Source organism: Geotrypetes seraphini, chromosome 5 (assembly GCF_902459505.1).
Source record: "Geotrypetes seraphini chromosome 5, aGeoSer1.1, whole genome shotgun sequence".
Classification (NCBI taxonomy): domain Eukaryota; kingdom Metazoa; phylum Chordata; class Amphibia; order Gymnophiona; family Dermophiidae; genus Geotrypetes; species Geotrypetes seraphini.
Window position 1 is genome coordinate 246,020,567 of NC_047088.1, and position 20,514 is coordinate 246,041,080.

The window sequence follows — 20,514 nt, forward strand, 5'->3', positions numbered from 1 at the left end:
ACTGTTTGGCAGCACTTCTTAACCACCATGGGCACTGACCTATGGGATACCACAAAGATTACAATAACAATCTCCATCAACCTACAGGGTCAGAGCATGGCCAAAATTAGGTTAGTGTTCCCTCTTCGTATGCTACATAAAGGCTTCAACAAGCAGTTGAGTTTTCAGCTGTTTCCTGAAATTTATACGATCTTTACATAGTCTCATAACCCCAGGGAGTGAGTTCCATAGTTTTACACCCACTTTCGAGAACATGGATTCCCTCATCTTCTTATAGTGAATTCTTGTTTCCTTGTCATTCACAAGACTCATCTTGATATAGAACTGAGTGTCCATTGACTGAATCCATTGATTGAATAGAACTGAGTGTCCATTGATGGACTCATTTTCGAAAATGCAGATCTCTAAAAAATGGCAAAAATCAGCACTTGGAGGTCCTAATCACTGGGATGTCCAAGTGCCGATTTTCGAAACTGTCTTTCTGGACGTTTTGTGAGGCGTCCCAGCTGCTGTGCATCCAAAACATTTAGCCTAGCCTCAAAGTCAGATTTTATTGCCCTATTCTGAGTTACAGTGACAAGTCGGGATAAAGGCACTTAAATTCATGAATTAGTATTGTATGATGCTTCAGACCAAAACATTAGAGAATATTTTCAGGCACCCGCATGGTCAGAAACTAAGTTTACTTTTTGTCTAACGCTGGCATTCTTTCCTCTCCTGAAGGTGCTCCAACTTCATTTCGAGTCCAAGTCCGGCAAGTGGAGGACTATCCTGTGGATTTGTACTATTTGATGGACCTTTCCCTCTCTATGAAGGATGATTTGGACAATATACGAAATCTTGGAACCAAGCTGACTGAAGAAATGAAAAAACTCACCAGCAACTTCCGCCTGGGCTTTGGGTCTTTTGTGGACAAGAATATTTCCCCTTTCTCCTACAAGGCACCCCGGTATCAGAACAATCCTTGTATAGGGTGAGTGAGGAAGGCCATTGACACTAGGTCCAGGGCATACATTATCTGCAGTTAACCGTTTGCTGATCATAGCTCATACAATGGCTATGCTTGATTTGAGAAGATAGCTGCAGCGGGTGGTGTCAGAAGTGTGGTTATGAATAGATGTAGCTATGAAACTGCAGAACAACTGAAACTTTGACATTATTGACCAGGAAGCATTACAAAATAATTCTTTTAATTTTCAGAATTACACTTTGGTGCGACATATTGACATTGCAATTAAGGCCTCCTTTTACTGTGGTAACAGTTTCTAGTGTGGGGAGCCACGCTGCTCCTGACGTTCATTGAGTTCCTAAGAGCGTCGGGAGCAGCGCGGATCCCCGCGCTAGAAGCTGCTGTCGCAGTTTCATAAAAGAGGGGGTAAGTGTATTATATGACATGTTGAGGGGCATTTTCGATAGGACGTCTAAGTTCGACTTTGGATGTTTCCCGCAAAACATCCAAAATTGGACTTTCAGAAGGGTTGATTTTCTAAAATGTTGGACATCCCAATTTTTTTTTGGGGGGGGGAATCATCTAGTTGGACATCTTGGCCACTAGGACATCCAACTAGATGTCTAACCTCAGGACGTCTAACTTTATTCCCCATTTTCGATCACAATACCATCCAAGTTGAAAACGCCCAAATGAAGCCCTTTTGGACGTGTGAGGGACCAGCTTTCTAATGGACTGGCCACACAGACATGCCAGCAGAACATTGGGGCGCATTACAAGGCACTGCTAAGAACTTCACCTAAACAGTGCCAGAAGTACATCTCACCATACCCCCCTTTATAATGTATGGTGAGCCCTCCAAAACTCCCCCCAAACCTACTATACACACTTGTCCACCACCCCAAAAGCCCTTATGGCTGTAGGTGGCACCTATATGGCAGTATAGTAGGGTTTTGGTGGGCTCACACTTTCCACCATAAAGGTAGTGGTTAGAGTGGCTTATGGGCCTGGTTCCTCTTCTCTATGGTTCACTAGCCCACCCACCTGACTACTTAAGACACATGTATGATGCTCTACTAGGCTTTCCCATACCAAGTGCTGCTGTTCTAGTGTCAGGTATGTGCTGTTTCATTCAGATTTTTGGGAGGGGGGTCAGTGACAACTGGGGGAGTGTGTGTGGCTCATTACTTAATCCCTCCAGTGGTCATCTGGCCAGTTTGGTTACCCTTTTGGCACTTAGACGCTTCTCAAACAGGTCTAGTTGAAAATGTCTAAGTTCCATCTAGGACGTCCTGGGAAAGGTTTGATTATAGCTGCAGGATGTCCAAGTCGAAGCCCACCTCTACGAGACTACTTTCAACTCCTAACTCCTCTCAACTTGGGTTCTGCATCCTTAACCCTATATGTCACGTCTGTCTGTCCAAGTACGATTGTAAGCTCTTCTGAGCAGGGACTGTCTATTAAAAGGCAAAATGTACAGCACTGCGTATGCCTTTCAGTGCTATATCTACAAGTCCATGTGGATCCTAATCTAATTTAATGTAAACCGCCTAGAACTCGCTGGGTATGGCGGTATATAAGAATAAAATTATTATTATTATTATTATTATATTAGTGATAAATAGTAGTAGTAGTAGTAAGTTTTTATGTATGTGCACTCTTATAGAATATATGTCCAATGTGCGGACAAGTTAGGCACAGGGATTTAGGCCTCATTTTCCTTGGCCTAAATGGGTGGATCTAAAAGTTGTGATGCTGGTATTTGGCGCAATTCCTTAAGGTACGTGTAGTTTTCATTGAATTGTGCTAAGCACAGTTCTAGTCGACACTGACTTTTGGGGCACCATATATAGATTATGGCCCTAACTGGGTCACAATCTGGATAAACAAATAGGGTTGCCAGATTTTCCTTTCGGAAAATCCGGCCCACCTAACCCCACCTCCAGGCCCGCCTAGTTCCGCCCACCCCCACCCCCAAGCCTACCCTAGCCCCGCCCCCCCCGCCGCCTGTTCTTGTCGGTCAGGGAGGAAGTCCGCGCATGTGTGACTGTCAGGCAGTCACGGCGGCGCATGTGCGGACTTCCTGCCTGCCCGACACAGCTTTTCAAAACCCGGATGTCTGGTATCCCTATAAGCAAAGGCTATACAAATTTTATTTAGATAATTATCTGCATAGTGGTCTGGATGTAGCCGATATTTGGGTAAAGGCTGGTGACTGCAGTATACCCGGCTATTCAGCGCTGATATCTAGGTACAGCCCGATGCTGAATATCTGGGTATAAAAAGCCTGTAGGGTTTGGAATTGTTAAAAAAATACTGACTGCTGCATGTGCAGTTTTTCCTTAACATTTTCGACACAACTTCTGGTACTCTATCTTATTTGTCTGCGCATTCAAGGCCCTGGTAATAGCGCATAAAAGAATTTACGCCATCCCTCCTTCCTACATAAAATCCAAGCTAACCATGTACACCCCCACCCGCCCCCTCCGCTCAGAAATGGAGAAACGCCTACGCGTCCCCCCAGGAAGGTCCCTCCGCTCAGAAACCGGCCGCAAACGCTCCTACAGCCACTTCATCCCCCAGCTCTGGAACCAACTCCCCCCGCAAATCAGACTACAGAACTCATTGATGACCTTCCGGAATATGGTAAAGACCCTCCTCTTCAACTAAAATTCACCCTCAGTCTACACCTCACCCCCTTAAACCCCCCTCTACCCTCCCTTCTCCATTCTAATCTTCCACTTAAATTGCTGTATAGTTAAGGTGACCATACATCCCGTTTTCGGGCCGACCGTTCCGTTGTCCCGACCCACTGCTTCGGGACACCAAAAATGTCCCGTTTTCAAGGACAGTGTCCCAAAGCTGTGCGCGGGGACACCAGGACAGCCGATAACTTTTCCTCCCTGCCGTGCAGATTGAAAACCTGGGCCGCCGCCACTGCTTCTTGTTCTTCCCGACATCAATTTTGATGTCGGAGAGGAAGTTCGGGGCCAGCCAATCGGGACTGACAGTTAATAGATGTCCCCTTTTGATGAAAAAAATAAATGGTCACGTTATGTATAGTCCACTGTAGTCCACTCTTAACCTGTACTTAATTTACTGTATAGTCCCTGTATTTAAACTACTGTATAGTCTTGTATGTCCAAATATACTCCAGTGTGAATGTTTGCTTGTAGATCGTTCTGAGTTACTGGAAGGACGGGATAAAAATCTAAATAAATTTTAAGTGCTTAGCACAATTCAATGAAAACTACACGTACCTTAAGGAATTGCGCCAAATACCAGCATCACAACTTTTAGATCCACCCATTTAGGCCAAGGAAAATGAGGCCTAAATCCCTGTGCCTAACTTGTCCGCACATTGGACATATATTCTATAAGAGTGCACATACAGCACAGTTACTTACCGTAACAGGTGTTATCCAGGGACAGCAGGCAGAGAGAGTGTGGCAGCAGGGGAGAGTGTGGTGCAGTGGTTAAAGTTACAGCCTTAGCACACTGAGGTTAAGGGTTCAAACCCACGCTGCTTCTTGTAACCCTAGGCAAGTCACTTAATCCCCCCCCCATTGCCCCAGGTACATTAGATAGATCATGAGTCTACTGGGACAGAGAGGGAAAATTGCTTGAGTACCTGAATAAATTCATGTAAACCTTTCTGAGCTCTTTTGGGAGAACAGTATAGAAAACTGAATAAATAAATAGTGTGGAAAGCTTCAGCCTCTGATAACCAGAGCTGGTATTGTGACATCATAATGCCTCATTCCACCAATGCCTAAGAGTCAACCTCATCAGTGATGTCACAAAGGCTTGATTGTCCTATACTTAACTCACCTTTACTGCATTTTTATTTCTAGAGTGGTGCAGTGGTTAAAGCTACAGCCTCAGCACCCTGAGGTGCTGGGTTCAAACCCATGCTGCTCCTTGTGACGGTGGGCAAGCCACTTAATCCCTCCCATTATCCCAGGTACATTAGATAGATTGTGAGCCCACTGGGACAGACAGGGAAAAATGCTTGAGTGCCTGAATAAATTCATGTAAACTGTTCTGGGCTCCCTGGGGAGAACAGTATAAAAAATTGAAGAAATAAATTACTCCATGTGCTGTCAACTGGGATGTTTTAATGCATATTGTGTTGACATTAGAAGTAGGTACACTTCTCCCTCCGTATTTGCGGTTTCAGCATTCGCAGTTTCGATTATTCACAGTTTTTAGCATGCTGGCTCCTTCCCCCCCAAATTATGTCAGCTTACATAGAGAAATCGCTGATTCCAAGCGTTTACAGAGAAAATTGCCGATTCCTAGCACTTTCGTCACCGTGTTTTGCCTCCTTCAGGAACAGGCCAGGTCTCCCACCATGTTATTCACGGTTTCACCATATCCACGATGGTTTTTAATAGAAAACAGCGAATAACATATGAAAAAGTTATTCGCGGTTTTTCTGTATTTGCGCTTCTGTTAACCCCCTATCACAGCGAATACGGAGGGAGAAGTGTACCCGTAGTTATGGTTGCCAGTACTTGGCAAGAGTCAAGAAGACAGGTTGTCTGAAGTTCACTGTTAGCTAACATTTTCAGGGTTTCATTGTCCGTGACATAGAAGTTGGTTAGTTATCGTTTTCTCATTATTCTTCTGACGTGTGGGAGAGATGTCCAGTCCAGAAGCTTGTGTTTCCACAGCCTTGGCTGCAGAGGGTGTTTCCTGTTGAGTCAGCACCTGGCTGGGGAGTAGGAAATCTGGTTCTGTCAGAATGCTTTAATTAAAGGTCTGAGGTGATTCCTGGCCCTGCATATTCACACAATCTCTCTTCCGGAATGCCAGAGAGAGAGATATCTGCAGATTTATCACCCCCATGATGGGGGATTTGCAATCACAAAGCAGTGTTGTCTTTAACGCAGAGCTGAAATGTGATTTAAGACGGGCTTCTAGAAAGCATTCTACTTTAACAAAGGTTCTCCCTCGGGCTCGGAGTAATCTTGAACAGGCTTTAAGTCTAGCAACGCATTTAGGATTTTTGCCAACAAAAACAGTGTTTGCGTCAGCAAATAGCTTAATTCTCAGTGTCAGCTGAAAGGGACATTCATGCTTAAGTGTCCATTTGATCAAATAAAGAGGTGTTATGATGGTACTTTGAAAGATATTATTGAGTAGTTAAATGGTACAAAGTAATAACTTATAATATCAGCTAGAAATTGATTTCTCGGAAAGCTGGTTTGCAGTATTTCCAATCTCCGCCAGTCAGTTATATCCAAAACTAGCCCTGTATTTATGTCCTGCATGTCAGAAATTCTTGAAAGTAGGGCTACCATATGATTGGGTTTTACTTCCATTGCTTTGAAGTAAAACCCAGGGGGGAGAGTGTGGCACAGTGGTCAAAGCTACAGCCTCAAACCCACACTGCTCCTTGTGACCCTGTGCAAGTCACCCAATCCCACCATTGCCCCAGGTACATTAGATAGATTGTGAGCCTGCCAGGACTAGGGTTACCATATTTTGAGCTGCAAAATCCCAGACACATGGCCCCACTCTTCCACCTCCAGCCTGCCCCACCCTGCCCTATTCCCATCCCCACCCCCTAAAGCCTCTTCTCGTCTTCCCTGATATGCTCTGGCTGCATCTGCAGGGCCAACATGCACAGATGTGCGTGACATCATCCATGCATGCTCAGAGGCCCTCCAGATGCGGCCAGAGCTCATCTGGGCTTTCCAAAACCCAGACAAACTGCCAAGTTTTGGAAAGTCCGTCCGGGCCTGGACAGTCCTCTAAAAAGAGGACATGTCTGGTAACCCTAGTCAGGACAGACTGGGAAAAATGCTTGAGTGCCCAAATAAATTCATGTAAGCCATTCTGAGCGCCCTGGGGAGAACAGTGTAGAAAATTGGGTGAAGAAATAAATGTTTCAATCTGTCCTCCTTGCAATGGAAGTAAAACCCAGATGTCTCAATCCATCCGCCTTTTTCTGGAGCTATATCAGTGGTCTCAAACATGCGGCCCACCAGATACTATTTTGAGGCCCTCGGTATGCTTATCATAATCACAAAAGTAAAATAAAACAGTTTCTCGATCATATGTCTCTTTAGCTATAAATTACAATATTATTATTAAGACTTAGCCAAAAGGAAAGATTTATAAACTTTAAAGAGTTGCCGGACTTGATGGACCTAAGGTCTGATTCGGTGAAAGCATTTCTTATGTTCTTATGGAAAATTGTTATTTCTTTAATAAGACATTAACTATTTTTTTCTGAGGCCCTCCCAAGTACCTACAAATCCAAAACGTGGCCCTCAAAGGGTTTGAGTTTGAGACCACTGAGCTATATGGTAACCTTACTCGGAAGGAAATGGGAAATGTGGGATTCTGGAAGCCAGCTAGCACTAATCAAGACTTTGGCCCTCTTGTACAATGGCGCGCTAAGCGTTTTAGAGCGGATTTATCACGCGCTAAAGTTTTATTTTTTTTTTGTAAATCTTTATTCTAAACTAAACCTTAGGTTTGTATACCGCATCCTCTCCACAATCGTAGAGCTCGGCACGGTTTACAGGAGTTGGGAGAGAAAGGAACTCCAATGAAGGTTAAAGGATAAAGTAAGAAGAATATTTAGAGGGCTTAGTATGCCAGAGATGGAGTAAGTATTACTATTTTGAGAATAGCCAGGCTTTCAGATGTTTGCGGAAGAGTTGGAGAGAGCTCAGGTTCCGAAGAGGGGAGGTAAGGTTGTTCCAGAGCTCAGTGATTCTGAAGGGGAGGGAGGTCCCTAGTTTTCCTGCATGGGAAATGCCTTTTAATGAGGGGAAGGATAGTTTTAATTTGTGGGTGGGTCTGGTGGTATTAGGATTTGAGGAGTTCCAAGAGTGTGGGATAAAGGGAGGGAGGATGCCATGTAGGATTTTGAAAGTTAGACAGGCGTTTATCGGAAGCCAGTGAAGCTTGGACAGGAGCGGTGAGACATGGTCGAATTTACTTTTTGCGAAGACAAGCTTAGCTGCGGCATTCTGAATCCGCTGAAGTCTATGAAGGTTTTTCTTGGTTAGGCTTAAGTAGATAGAGTTGCAATAGTCCAATCTGGAAAGGATGATGGATTGGACAAGGACAGTAAAGTGTTTTTGATGGAAACAGGATCTTACTTTCCTCAGCATGTGAAGGCTGAAAAAGCATTTTTTTTTTTACCAAGGAATTGAGGTGGTCGTACAATAAGTGTGATAATACATAAACACATTTGCCCATTGAGAATATCACTTAATATTCAGCAATTATACCAATTATAAAATCTTATCTCCCTCCCTTCCCACCCCTTCATAACAAGTAATTAAATTACTTTATATAAGATGTTATACTTAAAATCCCCCCCTCCCTGAAAAATGAACTTTAAGAATTAAGGAAAAAGTAACATCTAATCATTACAAAATTTTGTTAATGGCTCCCACACATTTTGAAATTTCCTAATATATCCTCGCTGTGTTGCTATTACTCTTTCCATTGTATACATATGACATAATGAATTCCACCCAAAATTATAATTTAGTCTACTCCAGTTCTTCCAGTTATAAGTAATCCATAGGATAACATGCAGGTGTTAGCGTTTAGCGTGTGCTAAAAAGCTTAGCACACCTTTGTAAAAAAGAGGGGGTTTGTCTAATAGTGGCGTAAATCTCACAGAGCTTTAATGGCTTTATGCCACCTTCTTATTAGCCAGTTGATGAACGATGGTTTTTGGTTTATTATTTTTTGATGAACCGCCTTTTCTGGCAAATGGGTCAAAGTGGTGTACATAATACATTCAAAAGAAAGAAACTCCATTAAAATGTGACAGTTTATTGTGGATATAGTTGGTTATTACTGACTAGCATCTGACTGATCACTAATAGCTTGTAAAGGGCATTCCAGCTTTTCTGTTTGTCGAACTGGACTTCAAAAAATACAAAAACCAGGGTACACTTAATGAAATTGCATGGAAATACTTTTAAAACAAATAGGAGGAACTATTTTTTTCACTTAAAAAAATAGTTAAGCTCTGGAATTCGTTGCCAGAGGATGTGGTAACAGCAATTAGCATAGCCAGGTTTGGACAAGTTCCTGGAGGAAAAGTCCATTGTCTGCTATTGAGACAGACATTGGGGAAGCCACTGCTTGCCCTGGATCAGTATCATGGAATGTTGCTACTATTTGGGTTTCTGCCAGGTACTTGTGAGCTAGTATGGCTATTCTTATATTCTTATGTGAGCCAAGTATAGGACAATCAAGCCATTGTGACATCACTGATGAGGGTGGCTCTTAGGTATTGGTGGAATGAGGCATTATGACATCACAATCTCAGCTCTGGAATGTTGCTACTATTTGGGTTTCTGCCAGGTACTTGTCACCTGGATTGGCCACTTTGGAAACAGGATACTGGGCTAGATGGATCATTGGTCTGAGCCGAGGACAATCAAACTGTTGTGACATCACTGCTGAGGTTGGCTCTTAGGCATTGGTGGAATGAGGCATTATGACATCACACTCTCAGCTCTGGAATGTTGCTACTATTTGGGTGTCTGCCAGGTACTTGTGAGCTAGTATGGCTATTCTTATATTCTTATGTGAGCCAAGTATAGGACAATCAAGCCATTGTGACATCACTGATGAGGGTGGCTCTTAGGTATTGGTGGAATGAGGCATTATGACATCACAATCTCAGCTCTGGAATGTTGCTACTATTTGGGTTTCTGCCAGGTACTTGTCACCTGGATTGGCCACTGTTGGAAACAGGAAAGTAGGCTAGATGGACCAGTGGTCTGACCCAGTATGGCTATTCTTATGTTCTTATTAGCATGCCTTGAAAAATGTAGTGCATGCAAAATTGATTCAGCGCAAGTAAAGTCAATTTGCACTTGTGAAAAAAATGTTATATGCATAAGAGCATAAGAATTGCCGCTGCTGGGTCAGACCAGTTGTCCATCGTGCCCAGCAGTCCGCTCACACGGCGGCCCCCAGGTCATTCTTTGGTAATTTCGAAAATTGATTGTTGTAACGCGTTGTTCAAAGGTATTGCTTTAAAAGAAATCCATCGTTTACCGATCATACAAAATGCTTCTATAAAACTCATAAAAAAAGCAAAAAAATTTGATCACGTTACTCCACTACTCAGGGAAGCACATTGGCCCCCTTTAGCCCATCGAATAACCTACAAATTAAACTTATTAGTCTTTAAAAGTCTTCTATGTAAATCTCCCTCTTTTATTTACAGAGTTCTGATCCCTTATACTCCACTTAGATTGCTTAGATCTATTGATCAACATCTTCTGTCAGTTCCTTCTTTAAAAATTATAAATCCACGGCCAAATTCAATCTTTTCCGTCACAGCACCTCAAACCTGGAATTTACTTCCAATCAATAGTCGAGAAGAATTAGATTTGGTTAGATTTAAAAGTAAGCTCAAATGCTTTCTTTTTAAAGATGCATTTGACAGCTGAGATAACCAGAACGTACGACCCGACCAAAGTTTTTTTATAGATCTCATTATATTTACTACTCTTGCCTCCCTTCGTTTTTCCTTCCTAATGTTGTTTACCATAAATGTTTTCTTTAACCTTCTCAAAATTGTATTTCTTCCCCTTCTCCTTTCCCTTTGTATCCCATGTTTGTCTTAAGTTTTTTTAATTAAATTGTCAGTCTCCCTCTAACTTATGTTTATTATTATACTATGTACATCGCTTAGAATGTTAAATAAGCGATTAATCAAATATTAAATAAACTTGGAAACTTGCTCTAAATGAGTCCAGCCTCACCTGCGTACGTTCCACTTTAGCAGGAACGTGTCCAACTTTGTCTTGAATCCCTGGAGGGTATTTTCCCCTATAAAAGACTCCGAAAGAGCGTTCCAGTTTTCTACCACTCTCTTAATAAATCTTGGAGCACAACTGATAAACTTTCCTGTGATAATGCTTAAGTGCTCAACCAACACAAGGTACAATCATTCAGTACTTGATCTCAACGCCACCTTCCTCACATAAACAATTAAAAATGCATAAATTATAGTGCTAAGTGCTCAGACCCACAACCTAAGTGCTCTAATAGTGATATTAAGCAGAGGTTGTACAAGATAGCACACATAGTAACATAGTAGATGACAGCAGATAAAGATCCAAATGGTCCATCTAGTCTGCCCAACCTGATTCAATCTAAAAATTTGTTGGGGATTTTTTTTCTTCTTCTTCTTCTTCTTAGCTATTTCTGGGCAAGAATCCAAAGCTCTGCCCGGTACTGTTCTTAGGTTCCACCTACTGAAGTCTCCATCAAAGCTCACTCCAGTCCATCTACACCCTCCCAGCCACTGAAGCCCTCCCCAGCCCATCCTCCACCAAACGGCCATATACAGACACAGACCGTGCAAGTCTGCCCAGTACTGGCCTTAGTTCTTCAATATTTACTATTATTTTCTGATTCTAGATCCTCTGTGTTCATCCCACGCTTTTATGAACTCCGTCACCGTTTTCCTCTCCACCACTTCTCTCGGGAGCGCATACCAGGCATCCACCACCCTCTCCGTAAAGAAGAATTTCCTTACATTGCTCTTGAGTCTCCCACCCCTCAACCTCAAATTGTGTCCTCTGGTTTTACCATTTTCCTTTCTCTGAAAAAGATTTTGTTCTACGTTAATACTTCAGTCACACATGGCAGGAATAGTGTTGGGGAGAGCAACTAGGGCAACTGAGAGAGAGCCCTAAGTCCCCGGTCAGAGAGAGAGCCCTAAGTCAGCTGGAAGCTAAAGAAGCACAGCCTGACCTACTCTTCCTGGAACATTGGTCCTCAACTTGGCAACTAAGTTTTAATGCCAAAAAGTGTAAAGGTCATGCACCTTGGCAACAGAAATCCATGCAGAACTTACACCCTAAATGGTGAGACCTTAGCAAGAACTACAGCAGAACGGGACTTGGGAGTAATCATTAGCGAAGACATGAAGTCTGCCAAGCTTCATCCAAGGCTAGACAAATGATGGGTTGTATCCAAAGAAGCTTCGTCAGCCGGAAGATCGAAGTTATAATGCCGTTGTACAGATCTATGGTGAGACCTCATCTGGAATATTGTGTACAATTCTGGAGACCGCTTTATCAAAAAGATGTGCAGAGAATGGAGTCGGTTCAGCAAATGGCCACCAGGATGGTCTCAGGACTCAAGGATCTCCCTTATGAGGAAAGGCTGGGTAAGTTGCAGCTATATTCACTCGAGGAGCGTAGAGAGAGGGAAGACATGATCGAGACGTTCAAATATGTCATGGGCCGTATTGAGGTAGAAGAGGATATCTTTTTTCTTAAAGAACCTTCAGGGGTGGGAGATTTCATAGTGACACCAGGAAGTACTTCTTCACCAAAAGGGTGGTTGATCATTGGAATAGTCTTCCACTGCAGATAATTCAGGCCAGCAGGACTTTAAGAGAAAATGGGATAAGAATGTGGGATCACTTCAGGGAAGAATTTAGGGGGTGGGTCATTTAGAGTGGGCAGACTTTTTTGCCGTCATCTTCTATGTTTCTATGATGTTCCCAGTTATGTCTAATACCAGCTCTAGCAGGATACATATTTCAAATCTGAAATATCCTAATCATAAAATATAAAATACTTTTTTCTTTCTACCTTTTGGTAATTTTATTCTTCAAATCACATTAGTCTCAGGCTTTGGTTTTGGGTTCCTTCTGTCTTCATCGTGGCATGGCTGGCTCCTGAAGGTAAAATAGGCGCAAGAGGAGCTGGGGAGGAGATGCCGAGTCTGACACGGGCGCAATTTTTTTATTCTATCAAACCTTAGCAAAAAAATTAATAACGCAACGGTGGAGGTTTCTATCGTGAGCTGGCGAGGTAAATGCTCTGATGTTCATAGAATTCAGATGAATGTCAGAACATTTACCTCACTGGCTCATGGTAGAAACCTCTACTGAGGTTTTGTAAAAGCAGCCCTAAATGTAGTCAGCACAGAGGTGATGGTTTACCACCCGGTCAGTAGATTTGTCTTTATTCAGTGCACCATACTGTACGGTACGTCTGGTCTCCCGCAGTGGTGCCTCCCTCCCCCCCTCCCCCCCCCCCCCCGCAATCTGTGCAAAACTCTGCTGCACGACTAATCTTCTACCAAACTCGCTACACTCATGTCACACGTCTCCTTAAATCATTTCACTGGCTCCCTATACGCCTTCGCATACAGTTCAAGATCTTATTGCTGACCTACAAGTGTGTTCATTCTGCTGCCCCCCAATATCTCTCCTCTCTTCTTTCTCATTATATATCTCCCAGAGAACTCTGTTCCTCAGATAAGCCGCTCTTAGCCGCTCCTCCACTGCCAATTCCAGACTTTGTTCCTTTCATCTACAGTAGCAGCCCCTATGCCTGGAATAAACTGCCTGAGTTTGACAGCCAAGCCCCTTCCCTTGTTTAAAAGCAGACTGAACACCCACCTTTTTGATATAGCCTTCAATCCTTAATCCTACTCCTCTGCCCTCCAACCTAGCCAGCAGATTAACAATTCCCCTTAACTATATTCATGATATCCTGTTTGTCTGTTTAGATTGTAAGCTCTTTTGAGCAGGGACTGTCTTTTTTGTGACTCTGGAAAGCACTGTGTATGCCTGGTAGAGCTATAGAAATAATTCATAGGAGTAGTAGTGTGAAGAGTTTCAGTCTTTGGGAAGCAGATCTGGTATTGTGACATCATAATACCTCATTCCACCAATAAGAGCCACAATGGCTTGATTGTCCTGTACTCCCCTCTGCCCTCCAACCCAGCCAGCTGATTAACCGTTCCCTTTAACTATATCCATGACATCCTGATTGTCTGTTTAGATTGTAAGTAGAGAATGACACGGTGACAAAATTCATCACCATTCCCGTCCCCGTGGATAACCGCGGTAAACAATCTTCATGTCATTCTTTAAGGAGAGAGGGAAGAATTAGAGTATGAATGGCCACAACCACTGACCCTCAAGCTTTGCTTTGAAGAACGCCGGTGTAGAGGAACTGAGGCTGAAACAGACACTAAAAAATGACATGGGATTATTTCCCGCGGTTATCCGCGGGGACGGGAACGGTGATGAATTTTGTCACCGTGTCATTCTCTAATTGTAAGTTCTTTGGAACAGGGACTGTCTTCTTTGTGACTCTGTACAGCGCTGCGTACGTCTGGTAGCGCTATATAAATAATTGATAGTAGTGGTAACAGAAGAGTTAATTTTATGTTCTGTAGAGAAGACATTTTTCAAAGTGTGAAGAGTTTCGTGTTCACTGAAGAGTTCTCTTCCTTCATAATGTTTCAACAAGTATTTTTCAAATCTCTATCTTTAGATACAAGTACTTTCCAAACTGCCTGCCATCCTTTGGATTTCGCCATCTACTCTCCCTGACAGATAAGGTGGACAGCTTCAACCAGGAAGTCCAGAAGCAGAAGGTGTCCCGGAACAGAGATGCCCCAGAGGGGGGCTTTGATGCAATCCTGCAGGCTGCTGTGTGCAAAGTGAGTGTTTCTCTCTAGGTCTGGGGTTGGGCGTTTCCTCAAGGTTTCAAGGTTTATTAAATATTTGATAAATCGCTATAACTTTATACAAAGCGATGTACATTAAAATACAATTAATTAAGATAAAAACATACAATAAATATATAAACATTAGATATTAGACAAGACAGACAACAATTGGGAGGAAAGGGAGGTTAAAGTTACATATCTTATAATAAGAAACACATTTAAGGGTAAAACATTGAGGAGGTAGTAAAATTCTTGAAACAAAAAAAATTTTTATTAAAAAAGAACAAAATTTTTATGTATTAAAAATCTTTTTAAAAAGAAATGTTTTCAAAGATTTCTTAAAAGAGGGAATGTCTTTTTCATTTTTTATATATTGGGGCAATGAATTCCACCATTGGGGGCCCACGACCGAAAACATGTCTAATCTACGGGTGCCTATAATTTTTAAAGATGGAATAACTAATAAGTTTTGAGAAGATGACCTGAGTGCGCATGCGGCACAATTCAGTTTCTAAAAATCTGTGGTGTATTTCGTTCTGCAGCCACTACTATGTCGACACGCATCCTGCCTGGTGAAAAGTTATTCATTAAGGTGGCCGCGAATCAATCTGGAATCATTATGAGATAGAATAAATTCAATATGCGAGGGCTCTTCCGAAACTTTTCGCGCTTCCATATTTTCATGGGAAATGGTCGGGGCGAGAGAAGTGGATTGAGATTTCACTCCGTCAAAAATTTTGAACTCAAAGACTAGGAGGCCAAGTTACAAGGAAATACTTTTAAAACCAAAGAAGCTTTGGATAGGTACTTGGAAGACAAAGGGATTGAGGGGTACAGATAAGAGTAAAGGTAGATTATAGGGATGGGATTAGAGGTAAGTTACAAAATTAATCAGGGACCACTGTTCAGGCACTAGGCCTGATGGGCCGCCGCGGGAGCGGACTGCTGGGCAAGATGGACCTCTGGTCTGACTCAGCGGGGGCAACTTCTTATGTTCTTAACCAATAGGAGGAAATATTTTTCCACTCAGAGAATAGTTAAGCTGTGCGTGGAACATGTTGCAAGGGGTTGTGGTAAGAGCAGATAGCGTTGCTGGTTTTAAGAAAGGTTTGGACAAGTTACTGGAGGAAAAATCCATAGTCTGTTATTGAGAAAGACATGGGATAAGCCACTGCTTGCCCTGGATCGGTAGCATAGATTGTTGCTACTCCTTGGGATTCTAGAATCTTGTTACTCTCTGGGATTCCGGAATTTAGCTATTCTTTGTGGATTTCATGGAATGTTGCTACTCCTTGGGTTTTAGCCAGGTACTAGGGACCTGGATTGGCCACCGTGAGAACGGGCTACTGGGCTTGATGGACCATTGGTCTGACCCAGTAAGGCTGTTCTAATGTAAGTGGTAAGAGAGCATGTCATATAATGTCATGTGACTAGTCAGGCAAGCTGGCTCACCTGTAGAAAAGTGATGTAAATTGCTTTTGCGATATTTAATAAATAGTGTTTAAAAAAATAAAAGTGCATAAACTTTTTGAAGATCCCTCATATTTAGCCTTAGGATGCTTTGAAGTAACACAGCCTAGTAACATAGTAAATCAGTGGTTCCCAAACCTGTCCTGGGGGACCCCCCCAGCCAGTCAGGTTTTGAAGATATCCCTAATGAATATGCATGAGAGAGATTTGCATACCTGTCACTTCCATTATATGCAAATCTCTCTCAGGGCTGGGGGTCCCCCAGGACAGGTTTGGGAACCACTGTAGTAAATGATGACAGATAAGAACTATAGTCTAGTGGTTCTTAAAACCTGTCCTGGGGGACCCCCAGCCGGTCAGGTTTTCAAGATATCCTTAATGAATATGCATGAGAGAAATGTGCACGCCTACTACCTACTTTATAGGCAAATCTCACTCATGCATATTCATCCTATTGATACCAATAACCCATCTGACATATCTTTAATTAATACAAAACTTGAAAAAATCCATCACTGGTTAAACAACAATCGACTTGCATTGAATATCAATAAATCTAACGTATTGCTCTTTCCCTGGAAAGATAATCCTAAACTCATCCTTCCAATCTCCATTAATGGGATTTCTTTACAAGTTGTAAACAATACTAAAATACTTGGAGTAATTTTTGATCACAAACTCTCCTTTCATGATCATATTAGTAGCGTCATCAAGTCCTCATTCTTCAAACTTAGACAAATACGTTCTATCTCACAATTTCTCAGTACCGACTCTTTGAAAATTCTTATTCATTCTCTCATCATCTCAAAATTAGATTACTGTAATGCTTTGTTTAAGGGAATAGCCCAAAAAGAAATCAAACATCTACAGATCATACAAAACACATCCATTAGGCTTATTTCAAAAGCTAAAAAATTTGAGCATATAACACCACTTCTTAAGGAAGCCCATTGGCTTCCAGTGGCCCACAGAATATTATACAAACTTAGCTTGCTCACCTTTAAATCTCTTCTTTTTAAAACTCCTGCTTTTATTCACAAATTATTAATCCCTTACTCTTCTAATAGAACTCTAAGATCAGATCAACAGCATTTATTAACAATCCCTTCGCTAAAAATAATAAATACACGCCGGCAGTATATTTTTTCAGTCACAGCTCCTCAAACCTGGAATTCTCTCCCTAGTTATTTACGAGAAGAAATCACTTTAGAAAAATTCAAAACTAAACTGAAAACCTTCCTTTTTAATGACACCTTCACAATTTAACCCCAATGAAAAATTTTTCTTTTTAAAGAATTTTAATAAGTCTTAGAATTAACCTTTTCTTCTGTCCACAATCTCATTTTAATCATCTTCATTTTTTAACCCCTTCCTTATGTGTTTTCCATTTTTGTATCCCACTCTTTAATTATATATTGTAATCTCTTCCCCGTCCTATCCCTTTGTGTCCAGTTCTTGTCAAATTGTCTATGTCCTGTCAGTCTTTATTTATTTTATATATATATATATTTTTTTACTGTAATTTTAATTTCTTGTAAATCGCTTTGAAGAATGACAAAGCGATTAATCAAATACATATTAAACTTGAAACTTGATTAGGGATATCTTGAAAACCCGACTGGCTGGGGGGGTCCCAGTTTAAGAACCAGTGGTATAGTCCATCCAGTCTGCCCGTGTCACATTCATTACCGGATCGTTATTGACCCAACAGTCCAATAATATTGCAACGTTTGACTCGCAGAGTTCCACTATGCAATGTCTTCCCCTCGCCCACTGAGATATTCAGGACTCGCAAAGGGGATGAGTTCTCGTCTGGGAACCAAAAACCGTCTCCGGACATGCTACTCTGGTCCGTGTCCTGCAAATGGCAAAACGCTGCAGAAGATTCTTCGACTCTGGCAAGGGTGCTCATTCGCCTTCAGCTTTGAGCATTTGTGGGGGGGGGGGGGGGCCTAGAGCAATAGACCCGATTTCACCCCATAACACTGTCCCCCCCTCCCCCCCCCACTGATGGCGCAGCAAAGTTTTTCCGAGTTTGTAGTCTGCTCTGTTTCACTCTGACTAATGTTTTGGAAGAGCAGTACCAGCCGTGGAAATAAAAGAAAATTGCTCTCATATGCTGGTTGAGACTTCATCCGCCTCGATAATAAACTCTTTACTGAGGTTGCAAAGCAGTGCTAGCAGTGCAGTTTCTTCGTGATGCCGGTGAAGCATCTTTTCCTGGAACAGCAGGACAGATGTTGCCTGCAGCCCTTGGCAGTAGGTTCTGAGCTCAGCCCGTGTGTCTGGCACATTCCGTAAGAGCTTGGTTTTGAGTCAGGCTGGTTCTGCGGCGACATCCGTGAGGCACTTTCCATGGATGTCGCCTTTTATTTGGCCAGTTGATGAGCGATCTCATTTCTCCTTTCGGTGAAGAGTGTGGCCATTTTAGGCTAATTCAGTGAGAATTTGAGCTGTCATATGAAAAGCAAAGGTTACTGCTCCAGTGGTTGCCAATTTGTTAAACATATAAATGAGTTTAAGGTTTGTTTGTTTTTTTTCTTTTCATTTCCCCTTTTCGTAGGGACATAGAGTAGCTCTCTGCATTTTGCATGGAGAGAAATTGTATCTTTGCTTCCGAGAGTTTCTCACTGGTTGAGCTAATTTGGAGAGTAATGTTATATTGGAGTCAGGACACCTCAAAAGCTGTTTTTCAAATGCCAAAGAGCCTGCTGTAGCCAACCTCTCACTAGGAAATAAAGGCAGCCCAGGAGGTTTTGCGCAAAAGAATTTCTTTGCCGGGACTTTTGCTTTAAATGGAGAAAAATATAGCAAACAGACCCCCTTTTTTATGAACGCATGGGGCAGGTTTTAGCTCGGCAGCGGCGGTAACTGTTCAGACGTTCCTAGAATTTCTATGAGTATTGGAGCAGTTATCGCTGCTGCTGGCGCTAAAACCCGTGCTATGCGCTCGAAAAAGAGGGTGAGAGTATTCAATAAAAAGGGTCCCGATGAACTTAAACTGGAGCAAATCAAACAGTCAAAAGACAAGTTTAAAAAGCACAAGGAGGGATGCTAAGTAAGATGATCCCCTTAAAAATAATATTCAGCCTGCAGCAGCTGGGTTTTTTTTTTGGTTTGTTTGGTTTTTTTTTAAATCTCCAGCTGCTGCATGTTTTTATACCCAGGTTTTCAGTGCTGAGCCCAGTGGCATAGCAAGGGAAGGTGGCATCCGGCATTTCTGCGCCATGCACACACCCCCCCCCCCTTCATTTTTCCTTGTCGTGTGCTTCCCTGTATACCTCTTCAAATTTTTGCCAGCAGTGAGAAGCACCTCCTACCTGCTGCTCTCCCTCTGATGTCACTTCACCCCACTTATGCAGTTTCTGCCGGAATATCAACCAGGTGTGCATAAATTTGGGCAACCTGGCACACTCCATGCCACTGCCTTGGAAACAGGTCATTTTCCTCCACAGCTCTCAGGTGAAAGAACAGAGATGTGCGTCTCTCAATCTGTTCTCTGTTTTCTCTCTTTCCTTGGTCATACTTTTCACTCACAGACTTCCCTTGCTCTGCTTTCTCCTCCTGCCTGTGTTTCAGATAATTGATGGAGTCAGTGAGGGTAGGAGGTGCCCCCCTCTTTCCACCCCCTCCCCCGCTCCTTCCGCAACAATCCCCGCAGCCTCCTTTCTGCCACCCTGCTTCTTCCGCCCCCACGCCACTCTGCGCCCTCTCTTCCTACCCCCCCCCCAGTACCTCTTTAAATCTTTGCCAGCGTGAGCAGATTCTCTGGCCTGCTGCTTGTACTGGCTTTCCCTCGGATGTCCCTTCTGGGCCCCACGACCCAAGGGTGTGTGGTACCCCCCCCTGGATAGGTGGCAGCAAGTCCACCTTCCCAGATTCCGTGCTGGAAAGAAGGCAGAGGCTCTTGTGGGGAAGGCCCATTTAGTCCCGGAATTGCTCTTAAAATCCCGTAGGTCGCTGTGGGGCTGGTAGATTGTCCGATTTGAAAACAAACGTTTGATGTTCAAACAGCATTTACTGTACATAGTAGAGTCGGAGGCCTGAAAAGACCCTGATGAGCCTTTATGTACATCAGTAGGTGAAATAGTTTGACACTAAACCAGTGATTCTTAACTTTTTTTGAGTCATGGACCCCTTTAAGAATCTGATGAAAGTTATGGACCCCCCTTTCCTAGAGACATTCACATAAATACAACTTTGCATGCAATGAGTATAATGTACTTTATTTATCGAGATTTGATTGTCTCATACGTATATTACATACACAAAGGGCTCCTTTTACAAAGCCGTGCTAGGGCCTTAACGCATGGAATAGTTTATTAAGTTTATTAGGATTTTATATACCGCCTATCAAGGTTATCTAAGCGGTTAGTACAATTAGGTACTCAAGCAATTTCCCTATCTGTCCCGGTGGGCTCACAATCTATCTAACGTACCTGGGGCTATGGAGAATTAAGTGACTTGCCTAGGGTCACAAGGAGCAGCGCGGGGTTTGAACCCACAACCCCAGGGTGCTGAGGCTGTAGCTTCAATCACTGCGCCACACACTCCTGGCTAGCTGGTACCGCCTCCTTTTGAGCAGGTGGTAGATTTCCGGCTAGTGCGCTATA

The 20,514-nt window shown here is 42.8% G+C and overlaps 1 protein-coding gene across 1 annotated transcript in view; it reads left to right on the forward strand.

Annotated features, from left to right (window-relative positions):
• Positions 1-20,514, forward strand: part of ITGB5 (integrin subunit beta 5) — a 159,411-nt gene that overhangs the window by 44,053 nt on the left and 94,844 nt on the right. Inside the window, exons 4-5 of the mRNA XM_033945617.1 lie at positions 724-973; positions 14,254-14,422. Coding sequence (XP_033801508.1) covers positions 724-973; positions 14,254-14,422 — 419 coding nt within the window. The remainder of the gene's footprint in view (positions 1-723; positions 974-14,253; positions 14,423-20,514) is intronic.